The sequence below is a fragment of the Citrus sinensis genome, chromosome 7, assembly GCF_022201045.2.
Source record: "Citrus sinensis cultivar Valencia sweet orange chromosome 7, DVS_A1.0, whole genome shotgun sequence".
Lineage (NCBI taxonomy): Eukaryota > Viridiplantae > Streptophyta > Magnoliopsida > Sapindales > Rutaceae > Citrus > Citrus sinensis.
In genome coordinates this window covers 13691310-13715069 of record NC_068562.1, presented here as the reverse complement: position 1 = coordinate 13715069, position 23760 = coordinate 13691310, and the positions used below count along the sequence as shown (strand labels likewise).

Here is a 23760-nt window from a genome sequence, read left to right as displayed (position 1 = left end):
CGAGACAGAGAAGAAAATCTGCAGTAGTTCGACTTCCATGGCTGGATTTATTTTTTTTGTTGTTCTTAATTTAAGTATGTCTAGCTAATTTTCTTATACTGAAGTTAAAGATGAAACCCTATTCAATGAAATAATTATCTTTTTATTTATTTAATTTTCATATATGTTCTTTAATAATTATGGTTTTTATTTCACATGATTAATTTGATGTTATTAAAATCTTTTCATCAATTCTGTCATGCATTATTGATTGTTAGGATTAATATTCGATTAAACCTATACTTGGATTTACAAAGTTTACACATGATTATCTTTGATTTTATGTCTTTCATTAAATTGTTTACATGAAGTGCTTAGGAAAACTTTGACTCTTTGTTATTCAATATGTTCACATGGGATACTTAGATGTCATACTATTAAGCGGAAAAAGAACCTATGTTAGATTTAATTAATTGGGTTTAATTGTTATATTTATGAAATGACATAGATTGATTTCGAGTTGTCAGTCTAAAATTGGAGATTAATTAATATTTAGATAATTACTAGTTGAATAGTAGTGGATTCTAAAACCTTGGTAATTGTTGTCTTATTGAATTCTCCTTTATTTTAATTGCTTCCTTAGTTTAATTGGTTTAATTTTCTTAGAAACTCAATTTGGTCAACTAGGTTAGAATTAATATTAATTTTAGATTTAAATTAGACTTTTCAATTTATAACAATCCCTGTGGGATCGACCTTGTTACCACTACTCTATTTCTAGATTCTTGCACTTGCGAGTATATTAAAATTTTCACAACATTTACCTCTTTTAAAATTCAGTTACGATAGTTTGCCCAATGACACAATTAGATCATGTCTCTTATATTGTAGTTTATATCCAAAAGATTATTGCATTTCTAAAGAGAATTTGATAGATTGTTGGATCGGCGAGGGATTTTTGTCAGAGAGGGACAGGTTTGGAGAACAAAACCAAGGATACCATATTCTGGGTATTCTTCTTCATGCCTGTGTACTGGAAACGTTGTTTCTTTATTTTAATCAAATATGAATTTTAATCAAATAGGAATTTTCTGAATAATTGTTTCTTTATTTTATGAATTTTATTTAAACGATATCCCAATTTAAAAAAAGAAAGAAAGAAAGAAAATCAGCGCGTTTGTCTCCTCCCCATTGTCACGATCAACCTTGTTGGAAACGTTGGTGAGAAAAGTAATACTATACGTTAATTGCTTTTAATATTTTAATCGTTGGTGGCACGACCGCACAAGAAAGTAAAAGTTGTTATATATATATATTTTTTAAATAAAAGTTTAGCTTTCAATAATTCAACTTTGAAAAAGGTGCAAAATATGTGTAGGACATTCGTTGAACCACATTATTGATTCTGCACTTTCTAAAGCTACTTCGGCCGTGGAATGGGCCATGCCATTATGAAGCCGAGAAGTATGTTGCAGTGTGGGGTTGTGTAGTTCCTTTTAACTTCTTCTTACAAATTAATGCTGACAGAAAAAGCAAGAGCATATTCCACAAAAGCAAAAGTAACAAAACTACCAGTTGGAATCTTTTATTAAACTACGATAAACTACAAATTAAAGTGGATTTTTTTGAATACAAGTGGGATAGACGATTGGCTCAGTTATTAAACGCAAGTAGTCAAGAATCGATCAATCGAATATCTCGATTGCATAGTCTTTTTCAAATTCTTGTTTTATTATTTTTCAAAACTAGTTTTTTTATTAGTCTACAATTATTTATAATTATATTTTCATTTAGAATACAGTTCAAGTCAAATCTTTTGCACTTCGACCTAACTCAAATTATTCCACACAGAGAAATAAACATATATGCTTTATAACTTTAGAAATCGGATCTTTTGCAGTTGGAAACAGAGATGATGATTACTGTATGATATGAAGTCATATTGTCATATGTTGTTCTGAATTAATTTTTTTCTGCAAATCAGAAAGAAATTGTTGTATTTAAGAAATGGAAAGTATAAGATCTTGGGAGTTTTACAGTATTGTTTTTGACAAACAGAGAAATTCATTGAGGAAAAACTAAAAACTACGAGATAGGTGTTTTTTCAATTCGAGAAGCAGGAAAAATATTTGTTTTCTTCTAGCTGACTGATGAATTATTATGAAATTGCTGAGAAAATTACTACTATAACTTATGGCAATTGGCAATTAAAGGGGGGCTAATTTCGTTTATTATATAGGGTGTCACAATCAAGATTAGCAAAAGTTTGTTTGCAAACCACTCTCTATGACACAATTATTATTTGATATTATCATGTTACTGCATTAGTCTAATGCCATTATTTGCCCAATTAAACATTTCATGTCGGTTTTCAGATGATTTAACTTGCTATATCTATTGTATTTTATTATGGCGCTCTAGCTAGCCGGTTACCAACTTTGACTTTCAATGGGGTTTGATTAATTTTTTTTTTTATCTTAACCACGAGGTATTTTAGGGAGGACTTCAACTGTAGAATGCACCTTTAAGCTCGTACCACAACTCAGATTAGAAGTCTCTGCTTGAACTGAGAGACACATGTTCTCCCAACAAATACGACTTCCCTACGACTCGAACTGGATAGCAAACCCAGTCAAACTACTTCAGAAGACTCTGATACCAGTAGAGCCAATACTTTATTGATATGGGGTTTAATTAATTACTCTGCATATACTATGACGGCCAATGGTTAATGTAATATAAACACAATAAATTTTAATCAAATATTTATTTTTCTGAACCAATGTTTCTTTATTTTATGAATTTTATTTAAACGACATGCCAATTCGGAAAAAAAAAAAAAAGGTTTGCTGCGTTGTTTCCCCTCAATTATCATGATCAACCTTATTGGAAGCCTTGGTCAGAAAAGTAATATTATACGTTAGTGGAACAAAAAAGCAAAAGTTGTTATATTTAATTACAAATGGAACAACAAAAAGCAAGGTCATAATGACAACAAGAATAATTCTTTTATTAAATTACGAGTTAAGGATAAATGTTAAATTAATTACAAAAGCAAAAGGCTAATTTATTGAAGGCAAGTGAAGCAGTCAGGAATGGTACATGCCTAATCCTTTCTAAATTTACAAAACACAATTTTTTCAATCAGCAGCAGCTTCTGCTAAAATTATCTTGGTTTCTCGTAGTTGATTTCTATTATCCAAAAAAAATGGGTAACATTTTGCAAATCTCAATCGATGGTGCTATTTTCAGTCGTTGCCTGGATTGCTTTCTTGGAAAAGCAGCATATATAAGAAACCTGCAAGACAATGTTGTAGCCTTGGAGACTGAATTGGGAAAACTAATCGAAGCAAAGAACGATGTGATGGCGAGAGTCGTCAACGCTGAAAGGCAACCAATGATGACCAGGCTGAACAAAGTTCAAGGCTGGCTTTCGAGGGTGGACGCTGTTAAAGCTGAAGCTGATGAATTGATAAGACATGGCTCTCAAGAAATTGAGAAACTATGTCTTGGAGGCTACTGTTCCAAGAACTGCCATTCAAGTTACAAGTTTGGCAAAAAAGTGACCAAAAAGCTAAGATATGTCGGGACTTTAATGGCCGAAGGAGCCTTTGAAGTGGTAGCTGAGAGAGCTCCAGAATCAGTAGCGGATGAAAGGCCTATCGAGCCGACAGTAGTAGGCCTGCAATCGCAACTCGAGCAAGTTTGGAGATGTATTCAAGAAGAATCAGTCGGAATTGTTGGCCTATACGGCATGGGCGGTGTCGGTAAAACTACACTATTGACCCAGATCAACAACAAATTTCTTGAGAGTCCAACTAATTTTAATTATGTGATATGGGTCGTCGTGTCAAAAGACCTGCGACTTGAAAACCTTCAAGAAACTATCGGGGAGAAGATTGGTTTGTTGAACGGTGGATGGAAGAATAGAAGAATTGAACAGAAAGCTTTAGACATCTTCAGGATTTTGAAGGGGAAGAAGTTTGTGCTGTTGCTAGATGACTTATGGCAGCGGGTTGATTTAACAAAAGTGGGCGTCCCTCTTCCTGGCCCACAAAATAATGCATCCAAAGTGGTATTCACTACCCGTTCCGAAGAAGTTTGTGGTTTGATGGAAGCTCATAAGAAATTTAAAGTCGCGTGCTTATCAGATATCGATGCTTGGGAATTGTTTCGACAGAAAGTTGGGGAAGAAGCCCTGCATAGTCATCCTGATATTGTTGAGCTAGCACATACAGTGGCTAAGGAGTGTGGTGGTTTGCCGCTGGCACTTATTACCACTGGCCGAGCTATGGCTTGCAAGAAGACACCTGAAGAATGGACTTATGCAATTGAGGTGTTAAGCACATCAAGTTCTCAATTTCCAGGTTTGGGAAATGAGGTTTACCCTCTTTTAAAATTCAGTTACGATAGTTTGCCCAGTGACACAATTAGATCATGTCTCTTATATTGTAGTTTATATCCAGAAGATTATTGCATTTCTAAAGAGAATTTGATAGATTGTTGGATCGGTGAGGGATTTTTGACAGAGAGGGACAGGTTTGGAGAACAAAACCAAGGATACCATATTCTGGGTATTCTTCTCCATGCCTGTGTACTGGAAGAGGGAGGAGATGGTGAAGTAAAAATGCATGACGTAATTCGAGATATGGCATTGTGGATAGCATGCGACATTGAAAAGGAGAAAGAGAATTTTTTGGTTTATGCAGGGTTTGGATTCATTGAAGCACCCCCTGTCAGAGGATGGAAAAGGGCAAGGAGGTTGTCATTGATGCACACTCGAATTACGAATCTTTCAAATATTCCTACATGTCCTCATCTCCTTACTTTGTTTCTTAACAAAAGTAACCTTTCGATGATCCACGATGACTTCTTCCAATTTATGCCCTCCCTCAAAGTTCTAAATCTGTCATACAGCAAACTAACCGACTTACCGGTGGGGATTTCAAAGTTGGCTTCACTGCAACTTCTTGATCTTTCTGAATTAAATATATCAGAGTTGCCAGAAGAGTTGAAGGCATTGGTAAATCTTAAGTGTTTGAATTTGGAATGGACAAGGTATTTAATTTCAATTCCACGTCAACTAATCTCTAATCTTTCAAGGTTACATGTGTTGCGAATGTTCGGTGCTAGTCATAATGCTTTTGACAAAGCATCAGAAGACAGCATTTTGTTTGGTGGGGGTGAACTAGTGGTAGAGGAACTGCTTGGTTTGAAATATTTAGAGGTGACTAGCTTCAACTTGAGAAGTTCCCCTGCTCTCCAAAGTTTTTTGAGCTCGCATAAGTTACGATGTTGCACTCAAGCTCTGTTACTCCAACACTTCAAAGATTCGACATTCCTTGAAGTTTCAGCTTTGGCTGATCTAAAGAAACTCAACAGATTATGGATTAGAGAGTGTGAAAAATTGGAGCAGTTAAAGATGGATTATACAGAGGAAGTTCAACCATTTGTTTTCCACAGTCTTAAGAACGTTGGAATATGCGGTTGCTATAAGTTGAAGGACTTGACATTCCTTGTTTTCGCTCCAAACCTCGAGTCTATTGAAGTAACCAGTTGCCGTGATATGGAAGAAATTGTAAGTATGGGAAAGTTTGCAGAAGTTCCAGAGGTGATGGCAAATCTAAACCCATTTGCAAAGCTCCAAAATCTTGAATTAACTGGTGTGATAAATTTGAAGAGCATTTACTGGAAGCCCCTGCCCTTCCCACATCTGAAATCAATGAGTTTCTTGAATTGCCATAAGCTCAAAAAGCTTCCACTTGATTCCAATAGTGCAAGAGAGCGAAACATTGTTATTTATGGAGACGGAAGATGGTGGGAACAGCTCGAATGGGTAGATGAAGCTACTCGAAATGCTTTTCTTCCCTGTTTCAAATCTTGAGCAGAGATCACATTTGATTAATTTCAGGTGCGTACTTTTTCTTGCGTTAATTCTTCTTGTTAACTTCCTTCATGCAGACATCTGCACCTAATAGCCTATTACTTCAATCTGTTCTTAACTGTTTGAAGGGACTCTCAGGATTGCAGATTCAATTTTTTATCAAGTGGCGTATCGTTTAGCCACTGTGAGACTCGATTTCATTCCTGTTGCAAGAATCTTGGGGAGACTCCAATCATAAATTTGCTTAGTGATTTTGTCTCTTATGTGTATGCTCAGCGGATTTGTTGGTGCGTTCTATTTGGTTTTCTGCCTTTTTTTTTTTTCCGGGCTTTTATATTTGTATTCTTTTTCGTACCATGTATCCAAAAGTTGCAAAAGTTGTTCCAAGCTAGTGATGTGTTTACTTGGTTACTAGTCTTGCAGTAAGGGTTCATAATTATTCAACACAAATTTCGAATTGTTTTAAACTTTTTATAATTAATCTTGCTATAAAAAAATGTTGTATCTTCAGACTTGGTGTTCTAAAGATTCATCTCTGATAGCCTTTTACCGGTTCAATTCATTTTGATTCGCTCTTATGAACAGATCGATTCTTGATTTTCAGTTTTTTTTTAATAAATAAATGCAGATAAAGCCAATTTCCCTATGTTGAAGAAAATCTTTTTGTTATGGTAATGCAACGCAAGAGGTGTATATATATATATGTATATTATATATATATATATATATATATATATATATATATATATATATTTCATATGAATGATACTGAAATTTTATTAAGAAAAAAGAGGAGAAAATATTATGAAATCACTGATTTGCAGTGATATTTGGAGAAGACCTCAAGCATCCTCAAGTAGATCCTTATGAATGATATAGGAGGAACATCCTACTCTCATAAGCTGTCGGCCACCGAATTTCCCTCTCAGAAGATGTGCGAACAAATAAAATACACACCACGAATTAAGCTCAAGCAATTGAACCATCTGAAGCGCAGTTGCCATGGCGGCTTGAAGATGGAGCTCACGAGACAAGTTGAAGCTGCTGAAGATGAGTCACAGTCTCTAACCAAATACAATCCCATCCCTTCGAAGCTGCAAACTCAATAACCTTAACAATCGCATATATCTCAACATAAAACATGTTTGATGGCCAAGAGGCGTTGCAAAATTGCCTCGAAAGCGCCATTGACACTACTAGAATTATGGTCATCTGCGATCAATAAATTCGTCGCAGAAAATATCAAATTCGTCACAAAAAATAATTTGCAACCAAAAAATTATGGTCGCAAGTTGGTCACATTAGGTCTGTTGAGGAAAAGTATCCACGACCACTTCATAAGTTGGTCACAGAAAATAACTTTTTTTCCGATGAAAAAAATGGTCGCAAAATATAATTTCACTTTGGCTCCGTTACTTTTTTGCAACCAATTATTTCGTCACGGATTTAGAATTTTTTGCGACCATACTCAAACTGGTTGCAAAAAATTTAAATATAATATTATGTTTTAATTATAATTTTATAAAATTATAATTTATTTAATTTTTCTTTAATAATTAAGACAATTATAACCAACTTCATGAAAGTAGAAAAATTAAATTAAAAGTTATTATTGATAAAAAAATACACAAAAAAATTTTGCAAATGAAATTACATTATTTAGAACAATTACATAATTGTAACACTTGGAACAATTACATAATGATCTTCAAATAACATTGTAATATTTGGAACAACTATATTTATTCATAAATTTCTTGATTTTCTTCACCTTCTTGCATCTTGATTTTCTTCACCTCTTTGTATATGATCTTCAATATTTAATTTCTACAAAAAAAAAAAGCACAAAGGTTAGTTCACTTCTACACATGATAATTAAATAAAATTATGTAACCAAAAAAAAAGTTTGTAAGGAAAATAAGCTAGGAAGATAGAGTGAGAACAAGGGAATGAGAATTATAAGAGTGAGAGAACTTAGAGATAAAAATGAAAGAGAGAAGAATAATACAAATATATATAACATGCTAGTCTTTTGTGACCACGTTTAAATTTGGTCGCAAAAACTTGTTCAAATTGAGTTTAATTGTATAAGGCGGTTCAATTTCGGCCAAAATATTTCACTTTTAGCAACCAAGTAATGATTTGTCGCAAAAAGTATTATAAATATCTTTTTATTATTTGGTTGGTGGTAGATTACCCGCCAAAAAGTATTAAAAATCTTTCGACTTTTTGCGACAACTTGAAAGGGGTGGCAAAAAGTAGATATTTTGAGACGAAAATTTAGTTTTGTCACAAAAAGGAAGTCGCACATTATTTTTATCACTTTCTTTTTTGCGACTAAATCTTGAAGTGGTCGCTGAAAGTATAGAATTTGTGACGACAATGTTTTTGGTCGCAAATAAATTAAAAGTAAATATAATTGGTAAATACTTTTGCGACGAAAATTGTGTTTAGTCGCAAAAAGTGAGTTTATGTGATGAACTTAATTTTGGTTACAAAAAAATAAGACATTTAGCGATAAAATTGCCTATGGTCGTAAAAAGTGACATTTTATGACAAAAATTATATCGTTACAAAAAATATGGTCGCGAAAGAATATAATTCTTGTAGTGTGAAACTATGAAACGCGGCACTACAACAAGCTGCGAGTCATGGATTACCCCATGTCAAATCATTTGTATTGATTTTGGTCAAAGTAGCTCTTGGAAAGACGCCAGATTCAAGCCATTAATGACAGAAGAAGGACGGCCTGCCACATGACAAATTCAAGGTTGAATAGATAGGCAAAGATGTGACACCATTTCCCGGACGAACAGATCCAAGAAAGCTAAGGTGGCTAGTTATTAGTTGGTTTCTATATATGGGAGTCTCTAAGTTACATTTAATGTAACATACACAACTCATCTCAACCACATGAATTGCGGGTCCCATAATTTTATGTGGTTGAGATGAATTGTGTAAGTTACATTGAATGTAACTTAGCACTTGCCTATATTATATATATATATACGGAAAGTGCAATGTAAATGGCTTTTCACTATTGAATTTGGACAAGTTAATTACCAGTAAAAGGCAAAAATTTCCTCTAAAGTTGATGAAATCGAAATTTGATGAAGTTGGAATTATTAATTGTTTATGCAGTAAAAAGCACAATTTACACAACGTTGTCAAAACGACAAATACCTTGCAGCTCAGGGCTCACAATGAATTTGTCCAGTGTTAGCCAATGAAATCTTTTTTTTTTTTTTTGCCACCCTTTCTGCCGTACAGCATATGATTATTACCGCCGGTAGATAAAAGGGTAATTTTTAAAAACCTCCCCTGAGGTTTGAGGCTGTTACAAGTAGATGGTGAAAATCATTTTATTTGTAAAAGACCCCCTACCGTCAGTTAAAATTTTTATTGACTAACTGTTGATTTTAAAAAAATAATATTACCCCCAATAATAGTTTACGTCAGTTAAAATTTCCTTAAAATCTTAAAAAAAATAAAATTACAAACTTAAAAAAAATTATATTTTTATATCAAATAATTAAGATTTGTAATTTTATTACAAACTTTAAAAAATTACATTTTTATATCAAATAATTAAGATTTGTAATTTTATTACAAACTTAAAAAAAATTATTTTAAGATTTGTAATTTTATTTTTTTAAGATTTTAAGGAAATATCAATAACTTGATCATGGTGAAAATATTTGTTTTAATTACTTATGAAATTGTAAATATTTAGAATTGTAAATATTGAGGGTAATATTATCTTTTCAAAGTCAACAGTTAGTCAATGAAAATTTTAACCAGTCAACAGTTAGTCAATGAAAATTTTAACTAATGATAGGGGGCCTTTTACAAATAAAATAATTTTCACCATCTACTTGCAAGAGCCTCAAACCTCAGGGAAGATTTTTAAAAATTACCCGTAGATAAAACCTAGACTCTGTAACTTACGGATCCAGCTTTAGCCAACTCCCATTACTTGCATTTGTATGAATTTTTTCTCTCTCCTCAGGACATGTGTGCTCTTCCCATTGGGTGTGTATGTTACAGATTCTGTAACATAGCAACCTCTTCAAAAAAAAAAAAAACAAAGGGGCACCTCTCTTATCATTTTTGCCGCTCACATATTGATTTTTTTTTATTTTTTTTCACAATATATGGACAACAAAAACGGCAACAGGGGTTGTAGTTTTTATCGCTCTCCTGTCTTTGAAATAATATCTGGCCTCACTGCTGATTCAAGTCCCTCTCATTGTCTGTTAAGATGAATTTGTCAACAATTTACCTGTAATAAATTTTCCTATTTTGAAAACAAATTTTTTTTAGAGTACTCTCATTGTTGATCAAAGTCAGTGAATTTTCTTCATAATATAATAATTTTGTAGTGTAAAATTTAAAAATAAAATAAAATAAAAGTACTAACAGACATATTACATAATTCAATAATAGTAATTAATGAGAATTTTTTATGATGTTGTGTGATCTTCTTACATAATGGGATTGGTCTAGACTCTAAGATTTAGATATTTTAATCTATATCATTAGTTTAATTAAGTGGATAAATAATTAGTTAATTAATAAGAGTAACCTTAAAATTAAGTTGATGAATTCAAATTAAATAGAAATACTTATGGATTCAACGCGAATAAAGAGAGGTGGTGATTCATATAACTCTTTTTTTCCTTTATTTTAATTTATAAAAAACTTTTTTTAAGCAGTTTTTTTTAAATATTAACCAATATTTCTAAAGAATCTATATCTTTTTATTTATACAAATATTTTAAATTGTTGATCAAAATCTTAAAATGTACATTTATTATATTATTGATTCTGTAAAAAAAATAATGCAGCATTATAGAGAGATCCAACTAATAAATATTAATGAGTTTAATTGATGTAATTATAATTCTCAAAAGATAATGAGGAAAAAAATAATTTATTGCGAGACCAAAAAGAAAAAAAAATGAAAAATAATAAACCAACCACAGATACCATATCTTCAATTTGTAGCTGCTGGCCACCAATTCACCAGTGGCCGGCACGTAATCGCGAGAATCTGTACCGTTTCTATTTTATTTAACGTAAAATCCAAATCAATGACAGCCCCATGTTCAAATCGGCCCATAAACCATCCAGAGAGTACTGTGCTTCCTTTACATATACATATGCAAGTGCTAAGTTACATTCAATGTAACTTACACAATTCATCTCAACCACATAAAATTATGAGACCCGCAATTCATGTGGTTGAGATGAATTGTGTATGTTACATTAAATGTAACTTAGAGACTCCTAGATATTATGTACTTTGTATTTTCGTCAAATTATGATCTTGGCCTGAGAATTCAAATACTTCATATTGTATACTGATTGAGTGTTCTCTGAGAAACTGAACAATGTGCATAGTGACTCATTAACATAGTGTTTTTTAATAGAATGGATACATTGAAGAGACATCTTCCATTTTCTAGCCCAGAGGGATTAAATGAACTCAAGAACATGGCCGGGCGGTTTGAAGAAAAGATATATACTTCTGCCACAAGTCAGGTAATTCCAGTTTGAGGCTTTTTTTGTTTGACTTGTATGTAAATGCTCTTTTCTTATATATGTGCTTCAATGCAGGGCTGTTCCTATGTGTTTCTTTTCCTTTTAAAGATTCCTGATATTTATTTGTGTAAATCTATGTGTGAACCGTGCACATGGAAGCACAGACATGTATATGTGGTGCAAAGTAGCCATGTACTTGGGAAATTGGGAAAGAAAAGTCTCCAAAGAGGGAGAGTGGAAAAAAGAGGAGGGAAATGGGGTAAATAAGTATCAAATGATATTGGCTCTTGATGGTCATTAATTTGTGGTGACGATAAAGCGGATGATGCCGTTGTTGAAATTTTTTTTATTTTTTTTAAAAAAGGGAGAGAAGAATGAAGTTGGAAGAGGAAAAAGTTGCAAATCTTCTAACCTGTGAAACTGAAGAAAGAAAAAAAAAAGAAAGGAACTGAAATATATATATATATATTCATTTTTGTCGTTGCCATCATATAGTGGCTATTGTTGGAAAGAAGATTTTCACCTAATAGCCTCCAGCATTTTTATTATCTGTTCAAACCATATTTTATTATTTTAATTTATTTCTATTCATTGCACGACAATTAGGTCATGTTTTCTGTTTTATATTCTTTGATCATTTTGGCAACATGGAGTACTATGATTAATCATTTTGTACTGGTCTCAAATTTCAGTCGGATTATCTGCGGAAAATATCTCTGAAGATGCTTTCAATGGAGTCCAGGTCTCAGAATGCGATGCCTAATCCTTTGCAATCCAACAATGCTAGCAGGAGCAACGAACCCCCTCATCCAGGTAGTGACGTGGAATTTAATGCAGCTTCACTTTCAATTTGTCTCTGAAACCGCTCCCTATAATCAATCCTAGCATTCTTATGTGTTCTTTACTTTTGCAGCTTGAATATTTCTTCCTCGACAATCAAAGTCATAAATAACAGTATGATTGGCTGGATTAGCTCACCTCCAGACCTCTCACTATAGTTATAAATAATTCCGACATTTGATATCATGATCTGGGGATTTCAGAGCTTAGAAAATATGATTTGTACCCATGTGTCTGATCATGAGAAGTTTGAAAATATACATCAAAAACTATATGGATTGGAAAAATATAATCTTATTATGGGGTGTTTGAGAGTGCTCTTAAATCGTCACTTGATGAACGGATTTGGGATACATTATAATATGATGTCATTATTAATTAGGGTGTGTTTTTGGAAGTGCTTAATTATGCGTGTGTAACGTATATTTATTTTATCACTTTTGAAAAGCATTCCTAAATATTTAAGTATTTCAATGTTTATTATATCTTAACTTCAAATATAATATAATAAAATAAAATAACATAACTGTTCTCCAATATGAGGCTCCGAACTAAGGGTCTATGTTAATAACATGACATATAATAATTTTCTTAAATTTTGTTACTAATTCAAATGTTTAACATAATGCGGCGGCTTGTTTGTAATTGCCATTCAAGTTACTACTCAAATGCCGAAATTTCTGAAGGTCCCTAACATTAATTTTTTATGAAGTCAACAATGAAGTTGAACTATGTGTTTCGTCGGCTGTTTCACGCTAACAGAGGAAGCATTTTATCTTCTACAAAGGGTTCAGTTTTCTTGCACTGTATGATATGAAGTCATATTGTCATATGTTGTTCTGAATTAATTTTTTTCTGCAAATCAGAAAGAAATGTTGTATTTAAGAAATGGAAAGTATAAGATCTTGGGAGTTTTACAGTATTGTTTTTGACAAACAGAGAAATTCAGTGAGGAAAAACTAAAAACTACGAGATAGGTGTTTTTTCAATTCGAGAAGCAGGAAAAATATTTGTTTTCTTCTAGCAGACTGATGAATTATTATGAAATTGCTGAGAAAATTACTACTATAACTTATGGCAATTGGCAATTAAAGGGGGGCTATTTTCGTTTATTATATATAGGGTGTCACAATCAAGATTAGCGAAAGTTTGTTTGCAAACCACTCTCTATGATGACAATTATTATTTGATATTATCATGTTACTACATTAGTCTAATGCCATTATTTGGCTAATTAAACATTCATGTCGGTTTTAAGATGATTTAACTAGCTATATCTATTGTATTTTATTATGGCGCTCTAGCTAGCCGGTTACCAACTTTGGCTTTCAATGGGGTTTGATTAATTACTCTGCATATACTATGACGGCCAATGGTTAATGTAATATAAACACAATAAATTTTCTGAACCAATGTTTCTTTATTTTATGAATTTTATTTAAACGACGTGCCAATTCGGAAACAAAAAAAGGGTTGCTGCGTTGTTTCCCCTCAATTATCATGATCAACCTTGTTGGAAGCCTTGGTCAGAAAAGTAATATTATACGTTAATTGCTTTTAATATTTTAATCGTTAGTGGCACAAAAAAGCAAAAGTTGTTATATTTAATTACAAAAGGAACAACAAAAAGCAAGGTCACAATGACAACAAGAAGAATTCTTTTATTAAATTACAAGCTGAGGATAAATGTTAAATTAATTACAAATGTAAAAGGATGCCTTCACTGATAATAGGTCCTTAAGTAACTTGATTGAGTTTATTCTTTATTTTAAGTCATAGAAAAGTTATTTTTATTAAAAAAATCTGTACCTCTCAATTCGAATAGAGACTTTTAATTTAAATTATAGTATAAATTTAAAAATATCTTCTATAATTAAGAGAATTATTATACGAACTTAAAATAACCTTCTATAGGTGAAGATCTTCCTCAAGATACCTCTCGGTCAAAAAAAAAAAAATTACAAAAGCAAAAGGCCAATTTATTGAATGCAAGTAAAGCAGTCGCGAATGGTACATGCCTAATCTTTCTAAATTTACAAAACACAAATTTTTTTCAATCCGCACCAGCTTCTGCTAAAATTATCTTGGTTTCTCGTAGTTGTTTTCTATTATCCAAAAAAAAAAAAAAATGGGTAACATTTTGCAAATCTCAATCTCATGCGATGGCGCTATTTTCAATCGTTGCCTGGATTGCTTTCTTGGAAAAGCAGCATATATAAGAAACCTGCAAGAAAATGTCATAGCCTTGGAGACTGAATTGGTAAAACTAATCGAAGCAAAGAACGATGTGATGGCGAGAGTCGTCAACGCTGAAAGGCAACCAATGATGACAAGGCTGAACAAAGTTCAAGGCTGGCTTTCGAGGGTGGACGCTGTTAAAGCTGAAGCTGATGAATTGATAAGACATGGCTCTCAAGAAATTGAGAAACTATGTCTTGGAGGCTACTGTTCCAAGAACTGCCATTCAAGCTACAAGCTTGGCAAACAAGTGGCTAAAAAGCTAAGAGATGTCGGGACCTTAATGGCCGAAGGAGCCTTTGAAGTGGTAGCTGAGAGAGCTCCAGAATCAGTAGCGGATGAAAGGCCTATCGAGCCGACAGTAGTAGGCCTGCAATCACAACTCGAGCAAGTTTGGAGATGTCTTGAAGAAAAATCAGTCGGAATTGTTGGCCTATACGGCATGGGCGGTGTCGGTAAAACTACACTATTGACCCAGATCAACAACAAATTTCTTGAGAGTCCAACTAATTTTAATTATGTGATATGGGCCGTCGTGTCAAAAGACCTGCGACTTGAAAACCTTCAAGAAACTATCGGGGAGAAGATTGGTTTGTTGAACGGTGGATGGAAGAATAGAAGAATTGAACAGAAAGCTTTAGACATCTTCAGGATTTTGAAGGAGAAGAAGTTTGTGCTGTTGCTAGATGACTTATGGCAGCGGGTTGATTTGACAAAAGTGGGCGTCCCTCTTCCTGGCCCACAAAATAATGCATCCAAAGTGGTATTCACAACCCGTTCCGAAGAAGTTTGTGGTTTGATGGAAGCTCATAAGAAATTTAAAGTCGCGTGCTTATCAGATATCGATGCTTGGGAATTGTTTCGACAGAAAGTTGGAGAAGAAGCCCTACATAGTCATCCTGATATTGTTGAGCTAGCACATACAGTGGCTAAGGAGTGTGGTGGTTTGCCGCTGGCACTTATTACCACTGGCCGAGCTATGGCTTGCAAGAAGACACCAGAAGAATGGACTTATGCAATTGAGGTGTTAAGAACATCAAGTTCTCAATTTCCAGGTTTGGGAAATGAGGTTTACCCTCTTTTAAAATTCAGTTACGATAGTTTGCCCAGTGACACAATTAGATCATGTCTCTTATATTGTAGTTTATATCCAGAAGATTATTGCATTTCTAAAGAGAAGTTGATAGATTGTTGGATCGGCGAGGGATTTTTGACAGAGAGGGACAGGTTTGTAGAACAAAACCAAGGATACCATATTCTGGGTATTCTTCTTCACGCCTGTTTACTGGAAGAGGGAGGAGATGGGAAAGTAAAAATGCACGATGTGATTCGAGATATGGCACTGTGGATTGTATGCGACATTGAAAAGGAGAAAGAGAATTTTTTGGTTTATGCAGGTGTTGGATTGACAGAAGCGCCAGAGGTCAAAGGTTGGGAAAATGTGAGGAGAATTTCATTGATGGACAATCAAATTACGAATCTGTCTGAGGTTGCTACATGCCGTCATCTCCTTACTTTGTTTCTTAACCAAAATAAGCTACAGATGATCCACAATGACTTCTTCCGATTTATGCCCTCTCTCAAAGTTTTAAATTTGTCGCACGCCGAACTAACTGAACTCCCCGTAGGGATTTCAGATCTGGTTTCACTGCAACATCTTGATCTTTCGGAATCAGATATATCAGAGTTGCCAGGAGAGTTAAAGGCATTGGTAAATCTCAAGTGTTTGAATTTGGAATGGACAAGGAATTTAATTACAATTCCACGTCAACTAATATCTAATCTTTCAAGGTTACATGTCCTGAGAATGTTTGGTGCTAGTCATAATGCCTTTGATGGAGCATCCGAAGACAGCATTTTTTTTGGTGGGGGTGCACTCATAGTAGAGGAACTGCTTGGTTTGAAATATTTAGAAGTGATTAGCTTCACCTTGAGAAGTTCTCATGGTCTCCAAAGCGTTTTGAGCTCGCATAAGTTACGATGTTGTACTCGAGCACTCTTACTCCAATGCTTCAACGATTCGACATCGCTTGAAGTTTCAGCCTTGGCAGATCTGAAGCAACTTAACAGATTACGTATTGCAGAGTGTAAAAAGTTGGAGGAGTTAAAGATGGATTATACGGGGGAAGTTCAACAATTTGTTTTCCACAGTCTTAAGAAGGTTGAAATTGTCAATTCCTATAAGTTGAAGGACTTGACATTCCTTGTCTTCGCTCCAAACCTCGAGTCTATTGAAGTATTAGGTTGCGTTGCTATGGAAGAAATGGTAAGTGTGGGAAAATTTGCCGCAGTTCCAGAGGTAACGGCAAATCTAAACCCATTTGCAAAGCTTCAATATCTTGATTTAGTTGGTGCAATAAATTTGAAGAGCATTTACTGGATGCCCCTGTCCTTCCCACTTCTGAAATATTTGAGGGCAATGAATTGCCATAAGCTTAAAAAGCTTCCATTCGATTCCAATAGTGCAAGAGAGCGTAACATTGTTATTAGTGGATACACAAAATGGTGGGATCAGCTTGAATGGGTGGACGAAGCCACTCGAAATGCTTTTCTTCCCTGTTTCAAAACTTTGGACTGACATCACATTTGATTAATTTCTGGTGCGTGCTTTCTCTTACATTAGTTCTTCTCATTAATTTCCTTCATGCAGACATCTGCACCTAATAACTTACTCTACTTGCACAATATGTTCTTAATTTTTATTAGTTCCTCTTGTTAATCTCCTTCATTGTAATCTATGTAACTTGGTCTGATCGTTTGAAGGTACTCTCTCAGAGATCCGGATTCAGGTTTTATCGTCATCAAGTGCCGCTTCATCTCTCTCTTATTGCAAGACTCTTGGAGACGCTCCAATAAAAAATGTGCTCAGTGCCATTCTTTTTTATTTTGTCTCTTTTATGTTTGCTCAGCGGATGTGTTCGTTGCATTCCATTTGGTTTTCTACCTTTTTCTTTTTTTAATCTGTTTTAATGCTTGTATTCCTCTTTGTACCGTACAAAATGTACAAGGAGAAAGGCTCATCACTTCCCTTCTTTTGTTTGTTTATTTTGGTCTATAAAACTCTAATTTAACCCAAGGTTTGATTTTGATCTTTTTTAAAATCAAACCATTAGATCTAATGTTCAACGCTACGATGTATCTAATTACTTGGTTATTAATCTTGCTAGTATGGGTTCAAAATTAAAAACATAAAGTTGATAAAGTTACACAACGTTGGGAAAAGGATCACAAATACTCTTCAGGCTCACAATGAATTTCTCTAGTATTAGTCAATGAAATCAATAGATCGGTTAAAAATCATTTATACTCTAGGTTTTATCAACAAGCAGCGATAACAATATATGTCATAAGAGACACTGGAAGTTAAAAAATTAATTATTGATTAATTAATTAAAAACCTCTCAGCCGTTTTTGTAGCCTAATTATTGATTTTTATTTTATTTTATTTTTTTGCAACAATACATGGATAACAAAACCGGCAGCAAGGGATGTCATTTCTATAGCTCTCTTGTTTTTACAAAAATGTAAGAGGGGTCAAATATTACTATTAAAAGATTCAATTCCCTCCAATTACTTATTAAGATAAAATTTTCAACTATTTATTTATATTAAATTCTCCTATTTTAAAAACAAACTTTTTAGAGTACTCTCATTGTTGATCAAAGTTAGCGAATATCCATTACATTAATATTAGTAAATTTGTAGTGTGAAATTTTTTAAGAAAACACACACACACACACACACACACAAGTACTAAGAAGGTGGGTTAATTTCGTTTTATTAATTACACGCCGCAACCAAGATTAGCAAGACTTGATTAAATATCAGTGTCTGTGATAACAATTATTTGACATGATCATGTGACTACGTTAATCTAATGCGATTATTTGCCTAATTAAACATTCAAGCTGGTTTTCAACTGAATTGCAAGACATTTAATTATCTATTATAGATGTATAAACTACAGAAGTACATATATTATGGTTCAGTTGGTTACCCAACATTGACTTTCAATGGGGTTTGATGACTCTCTCTCTCTCTCTCTCTCTCTCTCTCTCTCTATATATATATATATATATATATATATAGAAACAATTATTACCTCCCACTTATCTTTCCCTTATATGTCGAAATCTCATACGAAAAATGGGTAACAGTTTCGGAATCCAATTCACTTGTGATGCAATTGTACTCTCAACAAAGCAGCATACGGATGCAAGCTTGAACAGAATCTTGTTGATTTGCAGACTAAATTGAAAAAGTTAATTGAAGCAAAGAATTATGTGATGATAAGGGTTGTAATTGCTCTATGACTGCAAATGAGACCCTTGTAATTCATAGTGTGGGGTTCAAGGGTGGAAGCAATAGATGGATTGCTGTGATGTATTTTTTTAACTTGTTATTGCACTATTATTTTTGTTTAGTTTATTGAAACTTCATTTTATTTTCAAAAAGCAAGAAAATGTTATTTAAACTTAGGCCACTTACAGTTCTCAAGATTTTATACTTAAGTTGATAGCCCTTAGAAATGTAATTGCAAGTGCCAATGAGAGTAAAGTCGCATGCACAACAGATGAGAGAAGACTTTTAGCTCAAGGTCCTTTTCTTCACTAGTAAAATAGGGGATGTACTAAACACCACTTGTGCCCATCTACAATAAAATAAATGTTGATGACAAATTGTTCGTTGCATTTAATTTTCATATATCTGAAAGCACACTATTTAATTTGAAATCGGGGGCCGCGTTTAATATATTTTTTGGTCTAACGTAACAAGAACAATAACAACAATAATAAAGATTAACAAGGTTTGTTTGCATCTCACTATCTATCATGGCAATTATTTGACATAAATAATCATGTTACCACAAATAAAAAAGTTAATTTATTTGTGCATAGATAGGCACGCACCCAGTAGCTATTGAATGAACAATTATTACTCACTAAGAATCAATCTTTCCCTCATACTCAAATACTTTTTCTTCAATCCCAATTAGTAGAAATCTCAAAGAAATTATGGGTAACGTTTTTGGAGTCCAAATACCATGGAGCAACATTTTCTCCAACATTTTCCCTCGTTGCCTAGATTGGATTCTAAACGAAGCAAAATATATAAGCCAGCTTGAGGATAATCTTGATGATTTGCAGACTAAATTGGAACAATTAATTGAAGCCAAAGATGATGTGATGAATAGGGTTGAAATTGCTGAAAGGCAACAAATGAGCCGCCTGAATCAAGTGCAAGGGTGGGTTTCAAGGGTGGAAGCTGTTAAAGCTGAGGCTGATCAACTGATAAGAGTTGGCTCTCAAGAAATTGAGAGATTATGTCTTGGGGGCTACTGTTCCAAGAACTGCAAGTCAAGCTACGACTTTGGAAAAAAGGTGACTAAAAAGCTGCAACTTGTGGAGACTTTAATGGGCGAAGGAATTTTTGAGGTGGTGGCTGAGAAAGTACCAGAAACTGCTGCAACTGAGAGACCTACTGAGCCAACAGTAATAGGCTTGCAATCACAACTTGAGCAAGTTTGGAGATGTCTTGTAGAAGAACCAGCTGGAATTGTCGGCCTATACGGCATGGGCGGTGTCGGTAAAACTACACTATTGACCCATATCAACAACAAATTTCTTGAGAGTACAACTAATTTTAATTATGTGATATGGGTTGTAGTGTCAAAAGACTTGCGACATGAAAACATTCAAGACACTATCGGGGAGAAGATTGGTTTGTTGAATGATACATGGAAGAATAGAAGAATTGAACAGAAAGCTCTAGACATCTTCAGGATTTTGAAGGAGAAGAAGTTTCTTTTGTTGCTAGATGACTTATGGCAGCGAGTTGATTTAGTAAAAGTGGGCGTCCCTCTCCCTGGCCCACAAAGTAGTACATCCAAAGTGATATTCACAACCCGTTCCGAAGAAGTTTGTGGTTTGATGGAAGCTCACAAGAAGTTTAAAGTGGCGTGCTTATCAGATATCGATGCTTGGGAGCTGTTTCAACAGAAAGTTGGAGAAGAAACTCTGAACGGTCGTCCCGATATTCTTCAACTAGCCCAAACAGCAGCCAAGGAGTGTGGTGGTTTGCCACTAGCTCTTATTACCATTGGCCGAGCTATGGCTTGCAAGAAGACACCTGAAGAATGGACTTATGCAATTGAGGTGTTAAGAACGTCAAGTTCTCAATTTCCAGGTTTGGGAAACGAGGTTTACCCTCTTTTAAAATTCAGTTACGATAGCTTGCCCAGTGACACAATTAGATCATGTCTCTTATATTGTTGTTTATATCCAGAAGATTATTGCATTTCTAAAGAGGATTTGATAGATTGTTGGATCGGCGAGGGATTTTTGACAGAGAGGGACAGGTTTGGAGAACAAAACCAAGGATACTATATTTTGGGTATTCTTCTCCATGTCTGTTTACTGGAAGAGGGAGGAGATGGTGAAGTAAAAATGCATGACGTAGTTCGAGATATGGCATTGTGGATAGCATGCGATATTGAAAAGGAGAAAGAGAATTTTTTGGTTTATGCTGGCGTTGGATTAGTTGAAGCACCCGATGTCAGAGGATGGGAAAAGGCAAGGAGATTGTCATTGATGCACAATCAAATTACGAATCTATCAGAGATTCCTACATGTCCTCATCTCCTCACTTGTTTCCTCAACAGAAATGGGCTTCAGATGATCCCCAATGACTTCTTCCAATTTATGCCCTCCCTCAAAGTTTTAAATCTGTCATACAGCAAACGAACCAACTTACCAGTGGGGATTTCAAAGTTGGTTTCACTGCAACATCTTGACCTGTCAGAATCCGACATAGAAGAGTTGCCAGGAGAGTTGAAGGCATTGGTAAATCTTAAATGTTTGGATTTGGAATGCACAAGGAGTTTAATTACAATTCCACGCCAACTAATATCTAATCTTTCAAGGTTACATGTCCTGAGAATGTTTGGTGCTGGTCATAATGCCTTTGATGAAGCATCAGAAGACAGCGTTTTATTTGGTGGGGGTGAACTCATAGTAGAGGAACTGCTTGGTTTGAAATATTTAGAGGTGATTAGCTTCAACTTGAGAAGTACTCATGGTCTCCAAAGCTTTTTGAGCTCGCATAAGTTACGATGTTGTACTCGAGCACTCTTACTCCAATGCTTCAACGATTCGACATCGCTTGAAGTTTCAGCCTTGGCAGATCTGAAGCAACTTAACAGATTATGGATTACAGAGTGTAAACAATTGGAGGAGTTAAAGATGGATTATACAGGAGAAGTTCAACAATTTGTTTTCCAGAGTCTTAAGAAGGTTGAAATATTCGGTTGCTATAAGTTGAAGGACTTGACATTCCTTGTCTTCGCTCCAAACCTCGAGTCTATTGATGTACGGAGTTGCCGTGATATGGAAGAAATCGCAAGTATGGGAAAGTTTGCAGAAGTTCCAGAGGTGATGGCAAATCTAAACCCATTTGGCAGACTCCAAAATCTTGAATTAACTGCTATGATAAATTTGAAGAGCATTTACTGGAAGCCCCTGCCCTTCCCACATCTGAAATCGATGAGTTTCTTGAATTGCTATAAGCTCAAAAAGCTTCCACTTGATTCCAATAGCGCAAGAGAGCGTAACATTGTTATTTATGGAGACAGAAGATGGTGGGAACAGCTCGAATGGGTGGATGAAGTTACTCGAAATGCTTTTCTTCCCTGTTTCAAATCTTGAGCAGAGATCACATTTGATTAATTTCTGGTGCGTACTTTTTCTCGCATTAATCCTTTATAATAATTTCCTTCATGCAGACGTCTGCACCTAATAACTTTTTACTTCAACATGTTCTTAATTGTTTGAAGGTACTCTGAGAGGTGCAGATTCAATTTTTTATCAAGTGGCGAATCATGTAGCTATTGCGGGACTCGATTTCATTCCTGTTGCAAGACTCTTGGAGTGACTCAAATCATAAATTTGATCAGTGATTTTGCTCCTATATGTGTGCTCAGCGGATGTGTTCATGCATTCAATTAGGTTTTCTACCTCTTTTTTTTTTTCTTTAACTTTTGGGCTTTTATATTTGTATTCTTCTTCGTACCATGCATCCAAAAGTTGCAGAAGTTGTTCCAAGGTAGTGATGTATTTACTTGGTTACTAGTCTTTGCCGTAAGGGTTCATAATTATTTAATACAAATTTCGAATTGTTTCAAACTTTTTATAATTAATCCTGCTATCAAAAAATCTTGTATCTTCAGACTTGGTGTGCTGAAGATTCATCTCTGGTAGTCTTTTGTCGGTTCAATTTATTTTGATTCACTCTAATGAACGGCTCGATTCTTGATTTTCAGTTTTTTTTTTAATTTTTAAATAAATGTAAATAAAGCCAATTTCCCTACGTTGAAGAAAATCTTTTTGTTATGGTATAATGCAATGCAAGAGGCGAAATATTAGAAGGTTTGTGAATGTTATGACATGCATTATATATTTTTTTTTTTTCATATGAATCATACTGAAATTTTATTAAGAAAAAAGAGGAGAAAATATGATAAAATCACTGATTTGAAGTGATATTTGGAGAAGACCGACCTTAAGCATCCTCAAGTAGATCTGAAGCGCAGTTGTGCAAACAAGTAAAATGCGTACCACGAATTAAGCTCAAGCAACTGAACCATCTGAAGCGCAGTTGCCATGGCTGCTTGAAGCTGGAGCTCATGAGACAAGTTGAAGCTGGCTGCTGAAGATGAGTCGCACTCTCTGACCAAATACAATCCCGTCCCTTCGGAGTTGCAAACTCAATAACCTGAACAATCGCATACATCTCAACATAAAACATGTTTGGTGGCCAAGAGGCATTGCAAAATTGCCTCGAAAGCGCCATTGAAACTACGAAACACAGCACTACAACAAGCTGCGAGTCATGGATTACCCCCCATGTCAAATCATTTGTATTGATTTTGATCCAAGTAGCTCTTGGAAAGACGCCAGATATAAGCCATTAATGGCAGGAGAAGGACGGCCTGCCACATGACAAATTCAAGGTTGAAAAGATAGGCAAAGATGTGACACCATTTCCCGGACGAACAGATCCAAGAAAGCTAAGGTGGCTAGTTATAAGTTGGTTTCTATATATATATATATACGGAAAGTTCTATGTACATGGCTTTTCACTATTGAATTTGGAGAAGTTAATTACCAGTAAAAGGCACAATTTTCCTCTAAAGTTGATGAAATCGAAATTTGATGAAGTTGGAATGATTAATTGTTTATGCAGTAAAAAGCACAATTTACACAACGTTGTCAAAACGA

At 34.5% G+C, this 23760-nt stretch overlaps 4 protein-coding genes and 1 long non-coding RNA gene across 12 annotated transcripts in view; 4 read left to right on the top strand and 1 right to left on the bottom strand.

Moving 5' to 3' along the window:
• LOC102614867 (probable disease resistance protein At5g63020) overlaps positions 1 to 6254 on the top strand; it is a 12478-nt gene extending 6224 nt beyond the window's left edge. The window contains exons 2-3 of one of the 4 annotated variants that reach the window (XM_052443931.1): positions 4519 to 5890; positions 6010 to 6254. In XM_052443931.1, the coding sequence (XP_052299891.1) occupies positions 4519 to 5863 (1345 nt within the window). In that variant the 3' untranslated portion in view covers positions 5864 to 5890; positions 6010 to 6254. Of the gene's footprint in view, positions 1 to 4360; positions 5891 to 5991 lie in introns of all 4 variants that reach the window. The other 3 variants (XM_052443930.1, XM_052443929.1, XM_052443932.1) reach the window with 3 other exon arrangements.
• The window catches only part of LOC102615750 (mediator of RNA polymerase II transcription subunit 15a-like), a 25361-nt gene extending 12631 nt beyond the window's left edge, over positions 1 to 12730 (top strand). Inside the window, exons 3-5 of one of the 4 annotated variants that reach the window (XM_052443935.1) lie at positions 11296 to 11407; positions 12100 to 12220; positions 12321 to 12730. In XM_052443935.1, the coding sequence (XP_052299895.1) occupies positions 11296 to 11407; positions 12100 to 12220; positions 12321 to 12325 (238 nt within the window). In that variant the 3' untranslated portion in view covers positions 12326 to 12730. Of the gene's footprint in view, positions 1 to 11295; positions 11408 to 12099 lie in introns of all 4 variants that reach the window. The other 3 variants (XM_025095713.2, XM_052443937.1, XM_052443936.1) reach the window with 3 other exon arrangements.
• LOC127903640 (uncharacterized) lies at positions 6616 to 23760 on the bottom strand. Its single transcript, XR_008056350.1, has 2 exons — positions 23041 to 23760; positions 6616 to 6704 (listed from the first exon to the last, which is right to left on the bottom strand). It is a non-coding gene; the product is annotated as an uncharacterized LOC127903640 (long non-coding RNA).
• LOC127903639 (probable disease resistance protein At5g63020) lies at positions 14066 to 17555 on the top strand. 2 transcript variants are annotated; one of them, XM_052443934.1, is made up of 2 exons: positions 14066 to 17085; positions 17261 to 17555. In XM_052443934.1, exon 1 carries the CDS (start codon positions 14376 to 14378, stop codon positions 17061 to 17063), a length of 2688 nt encoding a protein of 895 aa, XP_052299894.1. In that variant the 5' UTR covers positions 14066 to 14375; the 3' UTR covers positions 17064 to 17085; positions 17261 to 17555. The 2 variants fall into 2 exon arrangements, with proteins under 2 accessions (XP_052299894.1, XP_052299893.1); XM_052443933.1 differs by having other exon boundaries at positions 17249 to 17555.
• Positions 19237 to 22770, top strand: LOC127903638 (probable disease resistance protein At5g63020). The gene is made up of 2 exons (XM_052443927.1): positions 19237 to 22215; positions 22317 to 22770. The coding sequence occupies exon 1, from the start codon at positions 19501 to 19503 to the stop codon at positions 22186 to 22188; it is 2688 nt and encodes an 895-aa protein (XP_052299887.1). The 5' UTR covers positions 19237 to 19500; the 3' UTR covers positions 22189 to 22215; positions 22317 to 22770.

Excerpts from the sequence above, each read along its gene's own strand:
- LOC127903639 (XM_052443934.1), top strand. The coding sequence starts at position 14,376 with ATGGGTAACATTTTGCAAATCTCAATCTCATGCGATGGCGCTATTTTC.
- LOC127903638 (XM_052443927.1), top strand. The coding sequence starts at position 19,501 with ATGGGTAACGTTTTTGGAGTCCAAATACCATGGAGCAACATTTTCTCC.